Source organism: Corylus avellana, chromosome ca7 (genome assembly GCF_901000735.1).
Source record: "Corylus avellana chromosome ca7, CavTom2PMs-1.0".
NCBI classification, from domain to species: domain Eukaryota; kingdom Viridiplantae; phylum Streptophyta; class Magnoliopsida; order Fagales; family Betulaceae; genus Corylus; species Corylus avellana.
The window spans coordinates 4,245,236-4,258,184 of NC_081547.1; the positions used below are offsets into that span (position 1 = coordinate 4,245,236).

At 37.5% G+C, this 12,949-nt stretch overlaps 2 protein-coding genes and 1 long non-coding RNA gene across 3 annotated transcripts; 2 read left to right on the forward strand and 1 right to left on the reverse strand.

The window, feature by feature from the left end:
• Positions 1 to 3,822: 3,822 nt before the first annotated feature.
• Positions 3,823 to 6,573, forward strand: LOC132187292 (uncharacterized). The gene is made up of 3 exons (XR_009440812.1): positions 3,823 to 3,910; positions 5,992 to 6,047; positions 6,280 to 6,573. It is a non-coding gene; the product is annotated as an uncharacterized LOC132187292 (long non-coding RNA).
• A 779-nt stretch (positions 6,574 to 7,352) lies between these two features.
• Positions 7,353 to 10,170, forward strand: LOC132186817 (voltage-dependent chloride channel 1, chloroplastic-like). Its single transcript, XM_059600894.1, has 4 exons — positions 7,353 to 8,222; positions 8,531 to 8,698; positions 9,064 to 9,270; positions 9,583 to 10,170. Exons 1-4 carry the CDS (start codon positions 7,548 to 7,550, stop codon positions 9,757 to 9,759), a joined length of 1,227 nt encoding a protein of 408 aa, XP_059456877.1. The 5' UTR covers positions 7,353 to 7,547; the 3' UTR covers positions 9,760 to 10,170.
• A 423-nt stretch (positions 10,171 to 10,593) lies between these two features.
• LOC132187156 (riboflavin biosynthesis protein PYRD, chloroplastic) lies at positions 10,594 to 12,916 on the reverse strand. The gene is made up of 3 exons (XM_059601358.1): positions 12,388 to 12,916; positions 11,812 to 12,110; positions 10,594 to 11,564 (listed from the first exon to the last, which is right to left on the reverse strand). Exons 1-3 carry the CDS (start codon positions 12,775 to 12,777, stop codon positions 10,955 to 10,957), a joined length of 1,299 nt encoding a protein of 432 aa, XP_059457341.1. The 5' UTR covers positions 12,778 to 12,916; the 3' UTR covers positions 10,594 to 10,954.
• Positions 12,917 to 12,949: the final 33 nt, after the last annotated feature.

Here is a 12,949-nt window from a genome sequence, read left to right on the forward strand (position 1 = left end):
GTCCTGTTGAATCTACCACCATGGTGGACCTCAAACAATAACCTTGAATTGGCCATCCTACAAAGTGAAATAAACATTTTTAGTGAATAATTTGATTCAATTGGCCATCCTAAACTAATAATTTGAAATTAATTTCAAACTCAATAACATGTCACATATAGGCGATGCAATAGAAATTGACATGGTTAATTCCATCCAAAAGCCAACAATCCCAACTCGGCATTTAAAGGAAACAAAAGAAATACCGAAATAAATAAATTATATATAGTGGGTGCATGCCAGCAACAAACGTGAATTATACTACTATGTGGCCCTCAGTTTATCTGGTACATATTTTATGTGTGTGTGTGTGTGTGTGTGTGTGTGTGCATCTCATCCAAATAAAGTTTGATTCACAACATAGAATTGACATTTCCCATTGAAATTTTCAGAAATGGGGGTTCAAAAATTGTGACTCAATTGGAAGAAGTAGAAAAAAATCCAACTTTAAGTGAATATAATCACAAGTGTAACAAGGAGATGGAGCATATGATGATGATTTGTAAGTCATATGTTCAAGTCTTTCAACATTGTAGCTTCATTATAAAAACAGAGAGATATGTATAGCCAAACACCAATACTGTTTTTACTTTAAATTCCAACCAAAATCAATATGTGGTTGCTTACATTTGTCCCTCATCCAACTTCCAAGTATATATATATATATATATATGTGTGTGTGTGTGTGTGTGCATCTCATCCAAATAAAGTTTGATTCACAACATAGAATTGACATTTCCCATTGCAATTTTCAGAAATAGGGGGTTCAAAATTGTAACTCAATTGGAAGAAGCCTAAACCCTAAAAAAAATTCCCCCCTAAACCCTAAAAAAAATTCCCCCCAAAAACCCCTAGAAGATGGTCCAAAATTAATTGCAAAATTGGGGCATACCGACAAAAAATGATGAACCCAAAATATCCAACAATTCACAATAACCCCAAAACCAATATTGCACCAAAACCCCAAATAAACAAAAAACCCTAGTACATGGTCCAAAATTAATTGCAAAATTGAGGCATACCGACAAAAAATGATGAACCCAAAATAGTCAACAATTCACAATAACCCCAAAACCAATATTGCCCCAAAACCCCAAATAAACAAAAAACCCTAGTACATGGTCCAAATTACTTGCTAAATTGGGGCATACCGACAAAAAATGATGAACCCAAAATATCCAACAATTCACAATAACCCCAAAACCAATATTGCCCCAAAACCCCAAATAAACAAAAAAACTCTAGTACATGGTCCAAATTACTTGCTAAATTGGGGCATACCGACAAAAAATGATGAACCCAAAATATCCAACAATTCACAATATTCGGGCATTATAACCCCTAAACAATTCAACACCCTAAACCCTAAACCCCCAAAACTCCCAATTTTACAAAAAACCCTAAAGTAGATGGTTGATAATTAGTTGTAAAATTGGGGCATACCTAGATAGCAACCGAAATTTATGGGAACAAGTTGTTTGCTTTCTGCTGTCCCCTTTCTCCACGCAATGGGACCACGAACAAGGGACCACGAACGGGGGACCACGAACAACTTCACCGAAATTGTCGCCTGGGTGTTGTCGTGATGTGTCGTGTAGGTGGGGTAGAAACGAAATGAGACCACGCGATTTGCTGCTTCAATACACGAGGGGACCACGCCTTTGGAACTTTCTTCTTCACCTTGTCGTGCTTCCGTGGGGGTGTGTGGGTTTGTTTGGAGGGAATGTCGAGCAAAGTGTGTGGGTGGGGTTGAAAAGGGGTTGGGTTCATCATGTAATATTACTGAGGGCTAAATTGGAAGGTTTTGAGTGAAAAAGTCACGTGAGGAGCACGTGCGCCGAGTTCCGTCCATTTAAACGGAAAAAACAAACGGAAGGTTTAAATTGTCAAATTTTGAAACTTCAGGGGGGTAAATTGCCACTTTTTGAACTTCGGGGTTAAAATTGCAAAACCCCTGAAACTTCAGGGGGGTAAAATGCATTTTCCCCATTATTCTTGTCAAATCGCAATTCCAAACGCACCATAAATCTATGTAGTTTCACTCATTTTTATAATTAGCATTCTATGTTAGAGAAATTGTTAAGAACTTCTCATGGTAAGCAAAAAAGAAACAGATAAGTCCTCGACTCCAACTTATGTCAAAGATTTAAATATAATTTGTTAATGTGTTATGTCACTAATTAGATAACCACACCTGTTACTTACAATAAAAAATAAAAAATAAAAAATAAAGGGGTTGATCTAGTCACTTCATTTTGGCTAGATGGGGGTGACCAAACAATCTCTAGGATTATGTAAGTAGTTCGACCACTCCTTTTTACTGACCTAAAAGTGGCCGAACCACATAAAAAAAATTTTAAAAAAAAATTGAGGGGGTGGTTCTGGCCACTTTTGTTTGGGCATTTTGGGGTGGGCGAACCACCTCCTATGTTCAATAGAGATGGTTTGACCATATCAAAATATATAAGAGTGGTTTTAGCCACTCCCTCTAGAGTTTGGCCAAATGGGAGGTGATCTAGCCACCCTAAGGGCCATGTAGTACTTTGATTGTCCTCATATATGTTCAAAAAGGCTAAAGATCGAACCACCCTCTCTTGAGGGTTTGAAGGTTTTTGTAAAAAAATTGGATAGGAGTTAAGGGTGCTTGATTTTTTTTTTTTTTTTTCCTTACTAAATAAAGTTAATTGCAAATGGATGCAACTACATCCTTTGGGTGGCTTCTTTTTTATTATTTCTTAATAGAGTATTATAGGAAGAAAAACAAAAAAGTGGTCTTGTTAAAGGTTTGTGACAACTTTTCCATCCAACTTAAAGTCTTAAAGGCTAATCCTATCAAAGTGGTTTATTTGTAAAAAAAAAAAATTAGAGTTTGATGGGATTTTTTATAAAGTTGCTGGTAGTTAAGGTTTATTTATTTAACCATTAATTATGGGTGTATAAGCGGTTATAGTTAGTGGTTATTAACAAAAACATTTCCATTTGGAATGGATGGGTTATTTATCCGATTGGTTGGCGATATATTACTATGTTTAAGCTTAATAGCAAGTTATTTTATAACATTTTTTATTTTATTTTTTATTATATATATATATATATATATGAGCTTTTTGAGGTGTTTAGGGTATTTTTGTGCCTATTTTAAATAGTTTTGAGTCAAAGTGTTCCAAAAAATAATGAATATGATGAAACCATATCCTAACTCGTATTTAAAATAACATTGTTTTAATGTTTAAAACCAAAATGGCGTCGTTTAATGTTATATTTTTAATATAAAATATATATTATATATAAGGGTATGCAGTTAGCAGTTTATAACTGGTTTTCTCTACCCTTAAAACCGCTAATTTCATCGCCCTAGGCGGTTAACAATTTTTTATAACTGCCTACTAAAACGGTTATCAGCGAGCAGTTGCGGGGCGATTATAACCGGCTTGATTGTATACTACTATGGCACTAATAACCATTGGGGTGTCTCCAAGAGGTAACTCAATCGGCTGAAATCACGCCTAATGAAACAGATGTCACTAGTTCGAATCCACTTTTTCTTCTTGTACGGACATTTAAAAAAAAAAAAAAAAAAAAAAAAAACCATGGGGGTAGTTTTTGATATTTCAAATCCAAACTTCCAAACCCGTCTAGTGCTTTCTCATCTACAACCCCCCTCTCTCTCTCTCTCTCTCTCTCTCTCTCTCTCTGTGGCCTCTCTTGTACGTGTAAACGCGTCTTTGATGTGCAAAGTTGAAGTAGAAGAAGCATGATGAACCCACAGACTGAGAAGCTGGTGAGGAGGACAACCATGGTGGCCACTGTCACTGCTTCCTATTTTCTCCTAACCGCTGACTATGGCCCTGAACCCAACGTTCTCGATCCTGTATGTTTTTCCTTTTTATAAAAGTTATTTATTTATTTTTTAAGATTCTGAGGGTCTATTTGCTTGCCAAGAAGTGGTAGGAAAAGGAAATGGGAACAATCTTATAAAAAAATTTGGGGATTTTGATGTTGTACATGTGTAATTAGCATTCAAATGTATCATAAGTTTTTGATGGTTTAGTTTTGAAGTTTATAATATGGGTTTTCTGTAATTCTTTTTTGTCTCTGTATGTCCTAGATGGTCTTCTCTGATATCATCTTCATTTCTCAGTTGCAACTTGCAGACATTTTCGCTTTGGGTTGGATTGTTTCTTGAAAAGTGTCATATTTTGAGCCAGGATCTGCTATTGTAGTTCACAAATTTGGGGGTATTTTTGAATAGTGGGTTTGGACAATGTTGCTTGTTTTGGTGTAAATTTTGCTGATTAAGATTCTTCCCCTTACTTACAAAAAAAAAAAAGAAAGATTTTTCCCTTTTGCCCAATTTAGTTAATAAGATAATCGTGAATTTCATCTTAATGTGAATACTTTGATTACAGTAGATGACATTAGGCGTCGTGCAATTGGCGCCTAAGATAGATTGAGTTGGAGAATGAGAATAACTGAATGCTAAGAGGAACAAGTGGCAAGACAAAAATTATGTGGAAGTAGAATGGATTCGTCCATATAAGGGATGAGATGGCAGAAAGTTTTATGAACGATTTGCCTCTGTCCAGCAAAGATCCAGGTGGGGTGAGGATCTTACAAGGTTGTGTGGTCGGCTAGAAATATTAGGAATTGAACTTTTTTTATTTATTTATTAAGAACTGATCGATCAGTCTCTTTTTTGTTTGTAGTATGAACTAATCTGTTTGAGGTGTAAGAATTTTAGAATATAATGTAAAAACATAATTTCTTGGGTTTGATGTTTAGAGGGAATCATCAAGTGACTTGTACTATACTAAGATGCAACATTGGATCAGCTTAAGGATTTATGTTCAATGGAATAAATTCAAAGAACTGGCAAACCCAGATTGTGGTGCTGTGTGTTTGTCTAATTGTCACACAAATCACATTGGAGATGGAATTTTATTAAGAAATTTTGTATATGAATGAAAAAGCAGCATTTGATTTTTTTTTTTTTTTTTTGGGTCCTTTTCTCTTGTTACTCCTTGTATACAGTGGAGAATGCATTGCAAAGTCTCATCCTGGCTAATAAGAAATGCTACTCAAGAGACTGAAAGTCAGGATTACATGGCATCTCAGAATGATCCTCAGTTGACCAGAATAACAAGGTCAATCAAGGTTTCATCTTAGTTCCTCTTTGGAAGTGGCAAATGTATTCGATGCAATCTTTTTGCTCACCCTGTTGTGGTCGCCTCTAGCAATAAGGGTATGGAATAGAATTTTGTTCACAAGCATAACAGGTGCCAGAAGCTTGATACAGTTAGACAGAAAGTTTTAGGGTGTAATTTTAAGAAGCTGTAAGGGAAAAAAGCTATGGGAACTGCTAGAATGCTCTAATGATATGCTAAACGTGTTATTCTGACTGGAAGAAAGGTAAAAAATGGATAGGTAGAGAAAATTTTAAGAATTTGTCCTGGAAATGTAACTCTAAAAGTACACTTGTATACCACAAATATATATACTTACTTGAACATCAATGTGACCATTTTAATTTATAATAGAAAACCGTGGTACTTCCAGTTTCCAATATTAAATTAGATTTTTCTTCTTGTATGGAGATTTTTGACATTGGGGTTGTGAAATACCGCTAGCCGCTAGGGGTAGCTGTAGGATCAACTTTCTCATAATATAGTAGATGTGCTTGGGGTTTAAAAATTTATGAAATCACTTGAAGTTGTTTTGTCTAAATCTCAGTTGCTTTTAATTTGTGTATTCCACGCACACACACAGAGATGTGTATATATGTATATATATATTGAACTGATATACTTGTCTCTCTCTCTCTCTCTCTCACACACACACACAAACATTTAATTATTTTGTCAGTTTCCTGTGAAATTTCCTTTTGACTATTGCATTATTGATAAGAACTATAAATGAAGTTGCAATGGATTTTCATTTGTCAAGAATGTTCAGATTGATGCATGATTAACATTTGAAAGATGATCACCCAAGCATGAACAAAAGCGCAGGTCAGAAGGTTTACCTGGTGTTACTCGAAAAGTAATAGTTCATGTACATTGGAAAGCCATATTGCTCAGGCAATCCTTAACTGATAAAAGATAATTTACTTCACTATCTTTTTATTGTAGATAAGAAACTGTTTTCCTTGTACTTAATTGTAGTTCCATTTAACTCATCCGCATACATGTTAAAAATTGGTATTCTTTTGGAGTTTGTGATGACACAAATTTGCAATGGCAGATTAAGAAGGCGATACTATCAGCGCAAAATTCTGTCAAAGAGTTTGTATTTGGATCAAAGAAATAACCTCAAGAGAGTCGATGCGGAAGTTGGGTTCCAATAGTGCAAAGGATCATCTTTAGTTGATGGGCAGCACACATTGTATAGGACATCATGGGTTTAAGGTTTTGTTGAATATTTGAAGGGTGTAATACGAGACCCAGTTCTTTTGACACGTAATTTGTATTGTTTCAAGGATATCTCGTATATTTGGACCTCTTGCTGGAAAAAATACATGCTATGGATTGAACGTCATGTATATTTTGTACAAAGTTTTTCCTTATGCTGTTCTCCAAGCGTGCTTGGATGAAATCTGTGAGGCATCCAGACTCACTTTTATAGCTCAATCGTAGAAAAGCATGTGAAGATATAGAGCGGTGACAAAAGCTCGTATGATCAAACTCCCTGATTCACTGCCAGAATGTTGTACCATTTGAGTGTTTTGTGATTATTTTGTGTTTTAAGTTGGTTAATATTTTTGATTTGTTATGAAAATAAAATAAAAACAAAAGTGAGAAAGGAAAAGCTTTAACAAACAAAGCCATTGGTATGCCACTGTGTCCATGTTTTTTTGTTTTTGTTTTTAAAGAATGGAGAACATTTAAGGGGGGAGGGGATCATTTTCTCACAGTCAAGCCAAATTCAGGGATAGAAGAGAAGGGAAAGATGTGAGAATGCAGCCCCAAAAAAGATTAATAGTATACCCATTTTGTTATATTATGAGCAGAGAAGTTCAACTTCCGTAAACTAGGAAGAGGAGAATGAGATTAAGCTTCGACCATCAATTCACTGTGAAATTCGGATAGTTAAGAGCCAACTTTACGATGTTTCCTGTTCTCATTAAGAAACCCAATTCCTTCCTTTTCATTTTCTTCTTCTTCTTCTTCTTCTTCTTCTTTTTTAAAAAATTTATTTAATTTTTTTTTGCAAGGAAGCCTATTCAGTACATCAAGTCAAGTATAATAAGAGAGTGAGTCGGTCCCACGCGGCCACGCCAGGCAGTGGTTCAAATCCACAGTGCAAGTTTGGCCGTCACAGCAAATCCACTCAGCCACCTGTAAACCTAAAATTTCTCCCATTATTTTATCCAACAAAAAAATTTGAACGTGTAAAAACCTCCTTCACAAAACAACCGTTTCTAACTAACCCATCCTCCACTCTCAGAAACCCTAACATGCCCTCTCCTGCCCTCTCCCTCTCCCTCTCCCTCCAAACCCTAACTCCCACCAATGACACAACCCGCAAACCCCATCAAACCCACCTCCAAAATCCCTCTCTCCTCCAACTTCACTCCCAAAACTTTCCTCAAATTACACCCACTGACCCTTCCCGCCAAACCCAAAACCACGCTCTCCTTCAAAGCCCACTCCTCCCCACCCTCCGATCGCACTCAAGCCCTAATCTCGATCCTCTGCACGATACCCGATTGGGCCGACCACATAAAAGAGCGTGGAATGCGACAGAAGCGGACCCTCTACGACCACGAGAAATGGGTTCAGCACAGGAGCTCGCTCCGCCACTGGCGCCACTTCATGTCGAGCCTGTCGTCGCGGGTGATCCTATCGCTGGTGCCGCCGGTTATCACCTTCACCTCCTTCGCGGCTATCATCACGGGCTATAATTACGCGGTGTCTGCGGACTGGTTGCCGGGGTTTTTCCCGGTGTTGAGGGGCCCATCTTTGCCGTACCAGCTGACGGCGCCGGCGCTGGCGCTCTTGCTGGTGTTCCGGACTGAGGCCTCGTACTCGAGGTTCGAGGAGGGGAGGAAGGCATGGACCAAGGTTATTGCTGGGACCAATGATTTGGCGAGGCAGGTGCTTGCTGGGGTTGAGGCTTCGGGTAAAAACGCACTGCTCAAGAAGGCACTTTTGCAGTATATTATGGCATTTCCGGTTGCACTTAAGGTTGGCTGGTTCTAGCTTTTATGTTTAATTTCTTGTTGGTGTTACCAAATTCTGCTTGCTTTTTTCAGTTAGTGAGGATAAGAAGTAATATAATATGTTCAATTTGTGTTCAATCAGAAGGTGTACAAAATTTTGGAATTGATATTTTTGTACCACAAAGCAATTAATGGGCTGGTGTAACAGTATGGTATGCTGGAGAAAAGCTCATTGTTTTTAACTTTAATTCTCTTTTGTGATTTAGAGAATGTGATTGGGTTAGGATTAGCCTGGTGACACAACTTACTGATTTGAATAGTTTAAATTTGCAGTGTCATGTTCTTTATGGGTCAGATGTTACGCAAGACCTCCAAGGTTTTCTTGAAGTAGATGATCTAGCAATAGTGCTCAATTCGAAGCATCCGCCCAGTTGCATTATCGAGTTCATCTCGCAGAGCCTCCAGTTGCTAAAGGTGGAGGAATCAAGGAGAAATATGTTGGTAATTGCTCCCTTCTTTGGTTAATTAAGTCTTCCATTCTAACTAGTAAAGTTTCCAAAAGTGACCCAGAGTGTTTTCTGCTTTATTTTTTTGGTTTGGGTATTTTATTTCATTCCAAGATGATGGATAATGGTTACACAGTCATGCAAATGAAATTAATTTAGGGGTAATCAGATGTAGAATTGGTAAGACTTTTGATTCTTGATGTGCAGTCTATTTGTTTTCTTTAATGGCAGTAATATTTTTGAAAAACGTCTACAAGTAATTAATGTACAAATTGAAATGTTGACACTGAAATGATGGATAAAATCTTGTATGCTTTCTGAAATTTTTTTCATTGATGTCGTTTCTTAAATGTGATGCAGGAGTCAAAGATCTCTTGTTTCCATGAAGGAATTGGAGTTTGCGAACAACTTATGGGTAACCCCATCCCCCTCTCCTACACGCGATTGACCTCAAGGTTTCTGGTCCTCTGGCATCTCACTCTTCCTATCATACTTTGGGATGATTGCCATTGGATTGTTATTCCGGCTACGTTCATTAGTGCTGCTTCTTTATTCTGCATAGAAGAAGTATGTATCTCTGCTATCTACATATTATGTGTGTGAATGTGATTGAAGGATTGAGATCCCCTCAGATTTTCTAAAATATAAGATTCTCATATTTTAAAATTTGAGTAATTCATTACATATAACGGTCTAAATAAATACAGAGGTTTATATGTTACTGAGGCAAAATTTTAAAATATAAGAATTTCATATTTTAAAAAATTTGAGGAAATCCGAATCCGTGATTGAATGTGTGCGCTAAAGTAGTTTATTGCCATTTGATAATATTTTTCAACTTTTTGCCATGTGTGATTGAATTATGTTGGGTTTCTGTAGGTTGGTGTTCTTATCGAGGAGCCATTTCCAGTGCTTGCACTCGATGAGCTATGCAAGCAGGTTTACAACAACATTCAGGAGGCAATTGCAACTGACAAAATAATTCAAGCTCGGTTGGCTGCAAAACTAAGGAGCCACTCTAAGGAGCACTCACCAAATGGCCGGCCTAATTCTTAGGTGGATGGAAAGCTCATATTTTCACAATTTAGGATACGAGGCAGGTCGTCTATATGCTTCCCTGTTTGTAGAGCTGGTGGCTAGTTATCCGCATCTTCTGTAGTGGAGCTTTAGCATCAACATATGTGGATATGAAATGGTCTATTCAATTACTCCCAAGAAATTTGTGTTGTATTGTGTATATGTATATAATAGAGTCATGTTCAGCATACATAATTTTTATCTTCTTCTTCATCTTTGAAGGTAGGGAAAAATCGCCACTTTCCTTCCTAAACGAAGGAAAGCGGAATGACGGCTCAATTGTCTCATCTAGTTCCCTTCAGTCAGCATGTGGTGAAACAGAATCCTTCATGAGATTGCCACTAGACCGATTGACAATAAATTGTAGCATATTCATCTGTCTCTTGAATATTTCAATCACTTTCATTAAAGAAATCTGCAGATGGAATGCTCTGATCAAGGATCTTGGGATATAAGCTGTTCGCTCGTAGTCGTTCCCGTACTGTTTAATTTCACTGGCCATTTCTAACACCAGCATATTCCTCATAAAGTTTCCCCCTCAATTTTCAACAACAGATTCTTATGCACGACCTCTTTAAAAGCTTTTCCAAATCGCAAAGCTTCTCTAATGCAACAAAACACTGCAAATTCTTTGCACATGCAATCGAAATATCTAATTCATTTGGACCAAAACCACAAATCAAATCCCTTCCAAGTTATTTCCGCTTCTAAGAGTGGAGAGTGAAGTTAGATGTTCAAGATCTACCGGATGCATGTGGAAATGATAGTTATCTACAAGTTGTCATTTTGTGCGGCGCACAATTTACATTCAAATGAGAATAATCAGGACATATCTGTGTGTTATCATTTGATAGAATACTTCTTCAAACTTTGCATACAAGATACAACACTTTTAGGCTAAAAACAAATGCAAGGAAAGACTACACGAAGGGCTGCAAATGAGAAAAATATGTCGAGTTCAGGGGAGTAGGGGACTGTGCTACCTTTTTATTTGTAAATAAAGAAAACGAGAGAGGCGTGAAAGCTAAATAAGCTGGATTGATTCCTTCTCTCAGCCTATAGAAGATAGAATCCCTGGCGTAACTGCCATGATGGCCAAAAACAATAGACAAACCCAAACACTTAACTATTGTAGTTCATTCGTTGTGTCTCCAAAAAATTTCAATCACTTACATTAAAGATAGCCCTCGAGCAACACATTGTTATCTGAGATTCTATGTCGTAAATTCTTCACTTCTAGTCTTTTATCCAGACTCTGCATTGCCACTCGTAAATTCTCACTATTACTACCATCCCAAAGCGGCAAAACTTCCATCACAATTTTTTGCAACAGATTTTGCTCAATACCCTCTTGGAGAAGCTCTTTAAGATCTCCAAAGTTCCCCCTCAAATCCAGCAAAACACTGCAAAACCCTTGGCGCGCACAGTATTCCAAAATTGCCTTCAGATTTATCCGATCCAAAACCACCATTTCAATTCCCTGTTGAGCTGTTTCATGCTCTACATCCATCTCTTTGTCTGTGAAGATTATAACTTTAGCAGTTTCTTCAGTAGTTAGACCTGGGATTTTGATGGGAGGATTAGGAGTTCTTGCTGTTATAATCCGAACAGGTTGCTTGGCTCCAGGTTCTTGGGATGTCAGAATGGAGAACTTATCAATAAATAAGGTGGGAGAAAGTATAACAGCATCATATTCCTGTAACAACTGTGAGTAGTATCCACCGGGCTCTGTCACTCCTTCACCAAGCTGATCTAAAACGTTGCCATTAACTGAGAGAGAGTATCTGCAGGTCACAAAGAGTCCTTAAAATGGAATACATTTCTGTTTATATTTGCTCATAATAAAAGTTGAAACTGAAAATTGCCAAGTAAATTTGAAATATAAATACCCATGAGCAACATTTTTAACCATACCAATTGAAGAATTTACAAAAACCCAAAAAGAAAGAGCATTTATGAAGATTGATAACTACTTTTTCATGATCAAATAATTTTTTTTTTTCTATAATTCAGAAAAGGTGGTGACTTTACCTGAGTGTTAAAAAAGGCTTTCCAGTCAGCATTCGATGGATATAGGCCTCATTAAGCGTCTTGCACAATTCTTCTTCAATGCCCACAGTCACATCAATACCTGCATCTCTCAGTCTATCCACCCCCTTCGAAGCCACTATTGGATTTGGATCCACCATTCCAATCACTACCTTTTTCACTTTGGCTTTAATCAAGGCTTCAGTGCAGGGGGGAGTTCTCCCATAGTGGTTACACGGTTCCAAGCTCACATATGCTGTTGCATTCTCAGCCAAATCCCCAGCATCTCTCAGAGCAAACACCTGCAAGGTTTCACCTCTTGAATATGCAAAAATTGTACATCAACAGGACTTAATATAATTCTCTCTCTAATTTCTAACTCTATATGGGTTTGGTTCCAAAAACCACTTCCAAAGTGCCCAACAAACAGTTTCTCAAATGTTTTCGACAAAATTTTTAACTGAAGTAACAAAATTCTAAAAGCTCATCATTCATATTTGAAACAAAAAGAAGGAAAAAAAAAATCATACAGTTCGCGACAGAATAACTATGTTTAAAACAGAGTAACGTGGGTTTTACCTCAGCATGGGGCTGCCCCGCTTTAGGGTGAAACCCTTCACCAACAATTTTCCCATCCTTGACAATCAGACAGCCCACCATGGGATTGGGACTGGTACACCCAATTGCCTTCCTGGCAAGCTCCACACATCTCCTCATATAGAACCCATCGTCATTATCTTGTGCCATTTCGCCACATCTGACCCCAACCAAACCAGAACAGTTCATCACATCAGTTGGTGATTTGGACACCCATTTGACTAAATTGCAAAACCCAGATTTCGAATTTGGATGGGACACAAGTTTAGTGGACTGGAGCGTGGGAGGGAAAGAAGGGAAAATATGAGGAGTGGGCGAGTAATTTAGTGGTGTGAGAGAGTGATTTGGAAATGAAAGTCTTTGAATTTGCATATTCTTTGGAAAAGCCAGACGAGAAAATGGAAATGAATACTTTCTTCGTCTTCTCCGTGAAAGCTAGAAAGGATCCGGCTTGGACATGGACATCTCCAGTTAGTGAAATGGACGGTCAAGATTCGACAATGGCATTTTTACACGATAGTATAAAAGAAATGATGAGACTTGA

Coding starts and splice junctions, on each gene's coding strand:
- LOC132186817 (XM_059600894.1), top strand. CDS start 7,548: ATGACACAACCCGCAAACCCCATCAAACCCACCTCCAAAATCCCTCTC. Junction 8,223..8,530: donor CATTTCCGGTTGCACTTAAG/GTTGGCTGGTTC, acceptor TTAAATTTGCAG/TGTCATGTTCTTTATGGGTC. Junction 9,271..9,582: donor CTTTATTCTGCATAGAAGAA/GTATGTATCTCT, acceptor GGGTTTCTGTAG/GTTGGTGTTCTTATCGAGGA.
- LOC132187156 (XM_059601358.1), bottom strand. CDS start 12,777: ATGCAAATTCAAAGACTTTCATTTCCAAATCACTCTCTCACACCACTA. Junction 12,111..12,387: donor CGGGGCAGCCCCATGCTGAG/GTAAAACCCACG, acceptor GAAACCTTGCAG/GTGTTTGCTCTGAGAGATGC. Junction 11,565..11,811: donor AAGCCTTTTTTAACACTCAG/GTAAAGTCACCA, acceptor TGTGACCTGCAG/ATACTCTCTCTCAGTTAATG.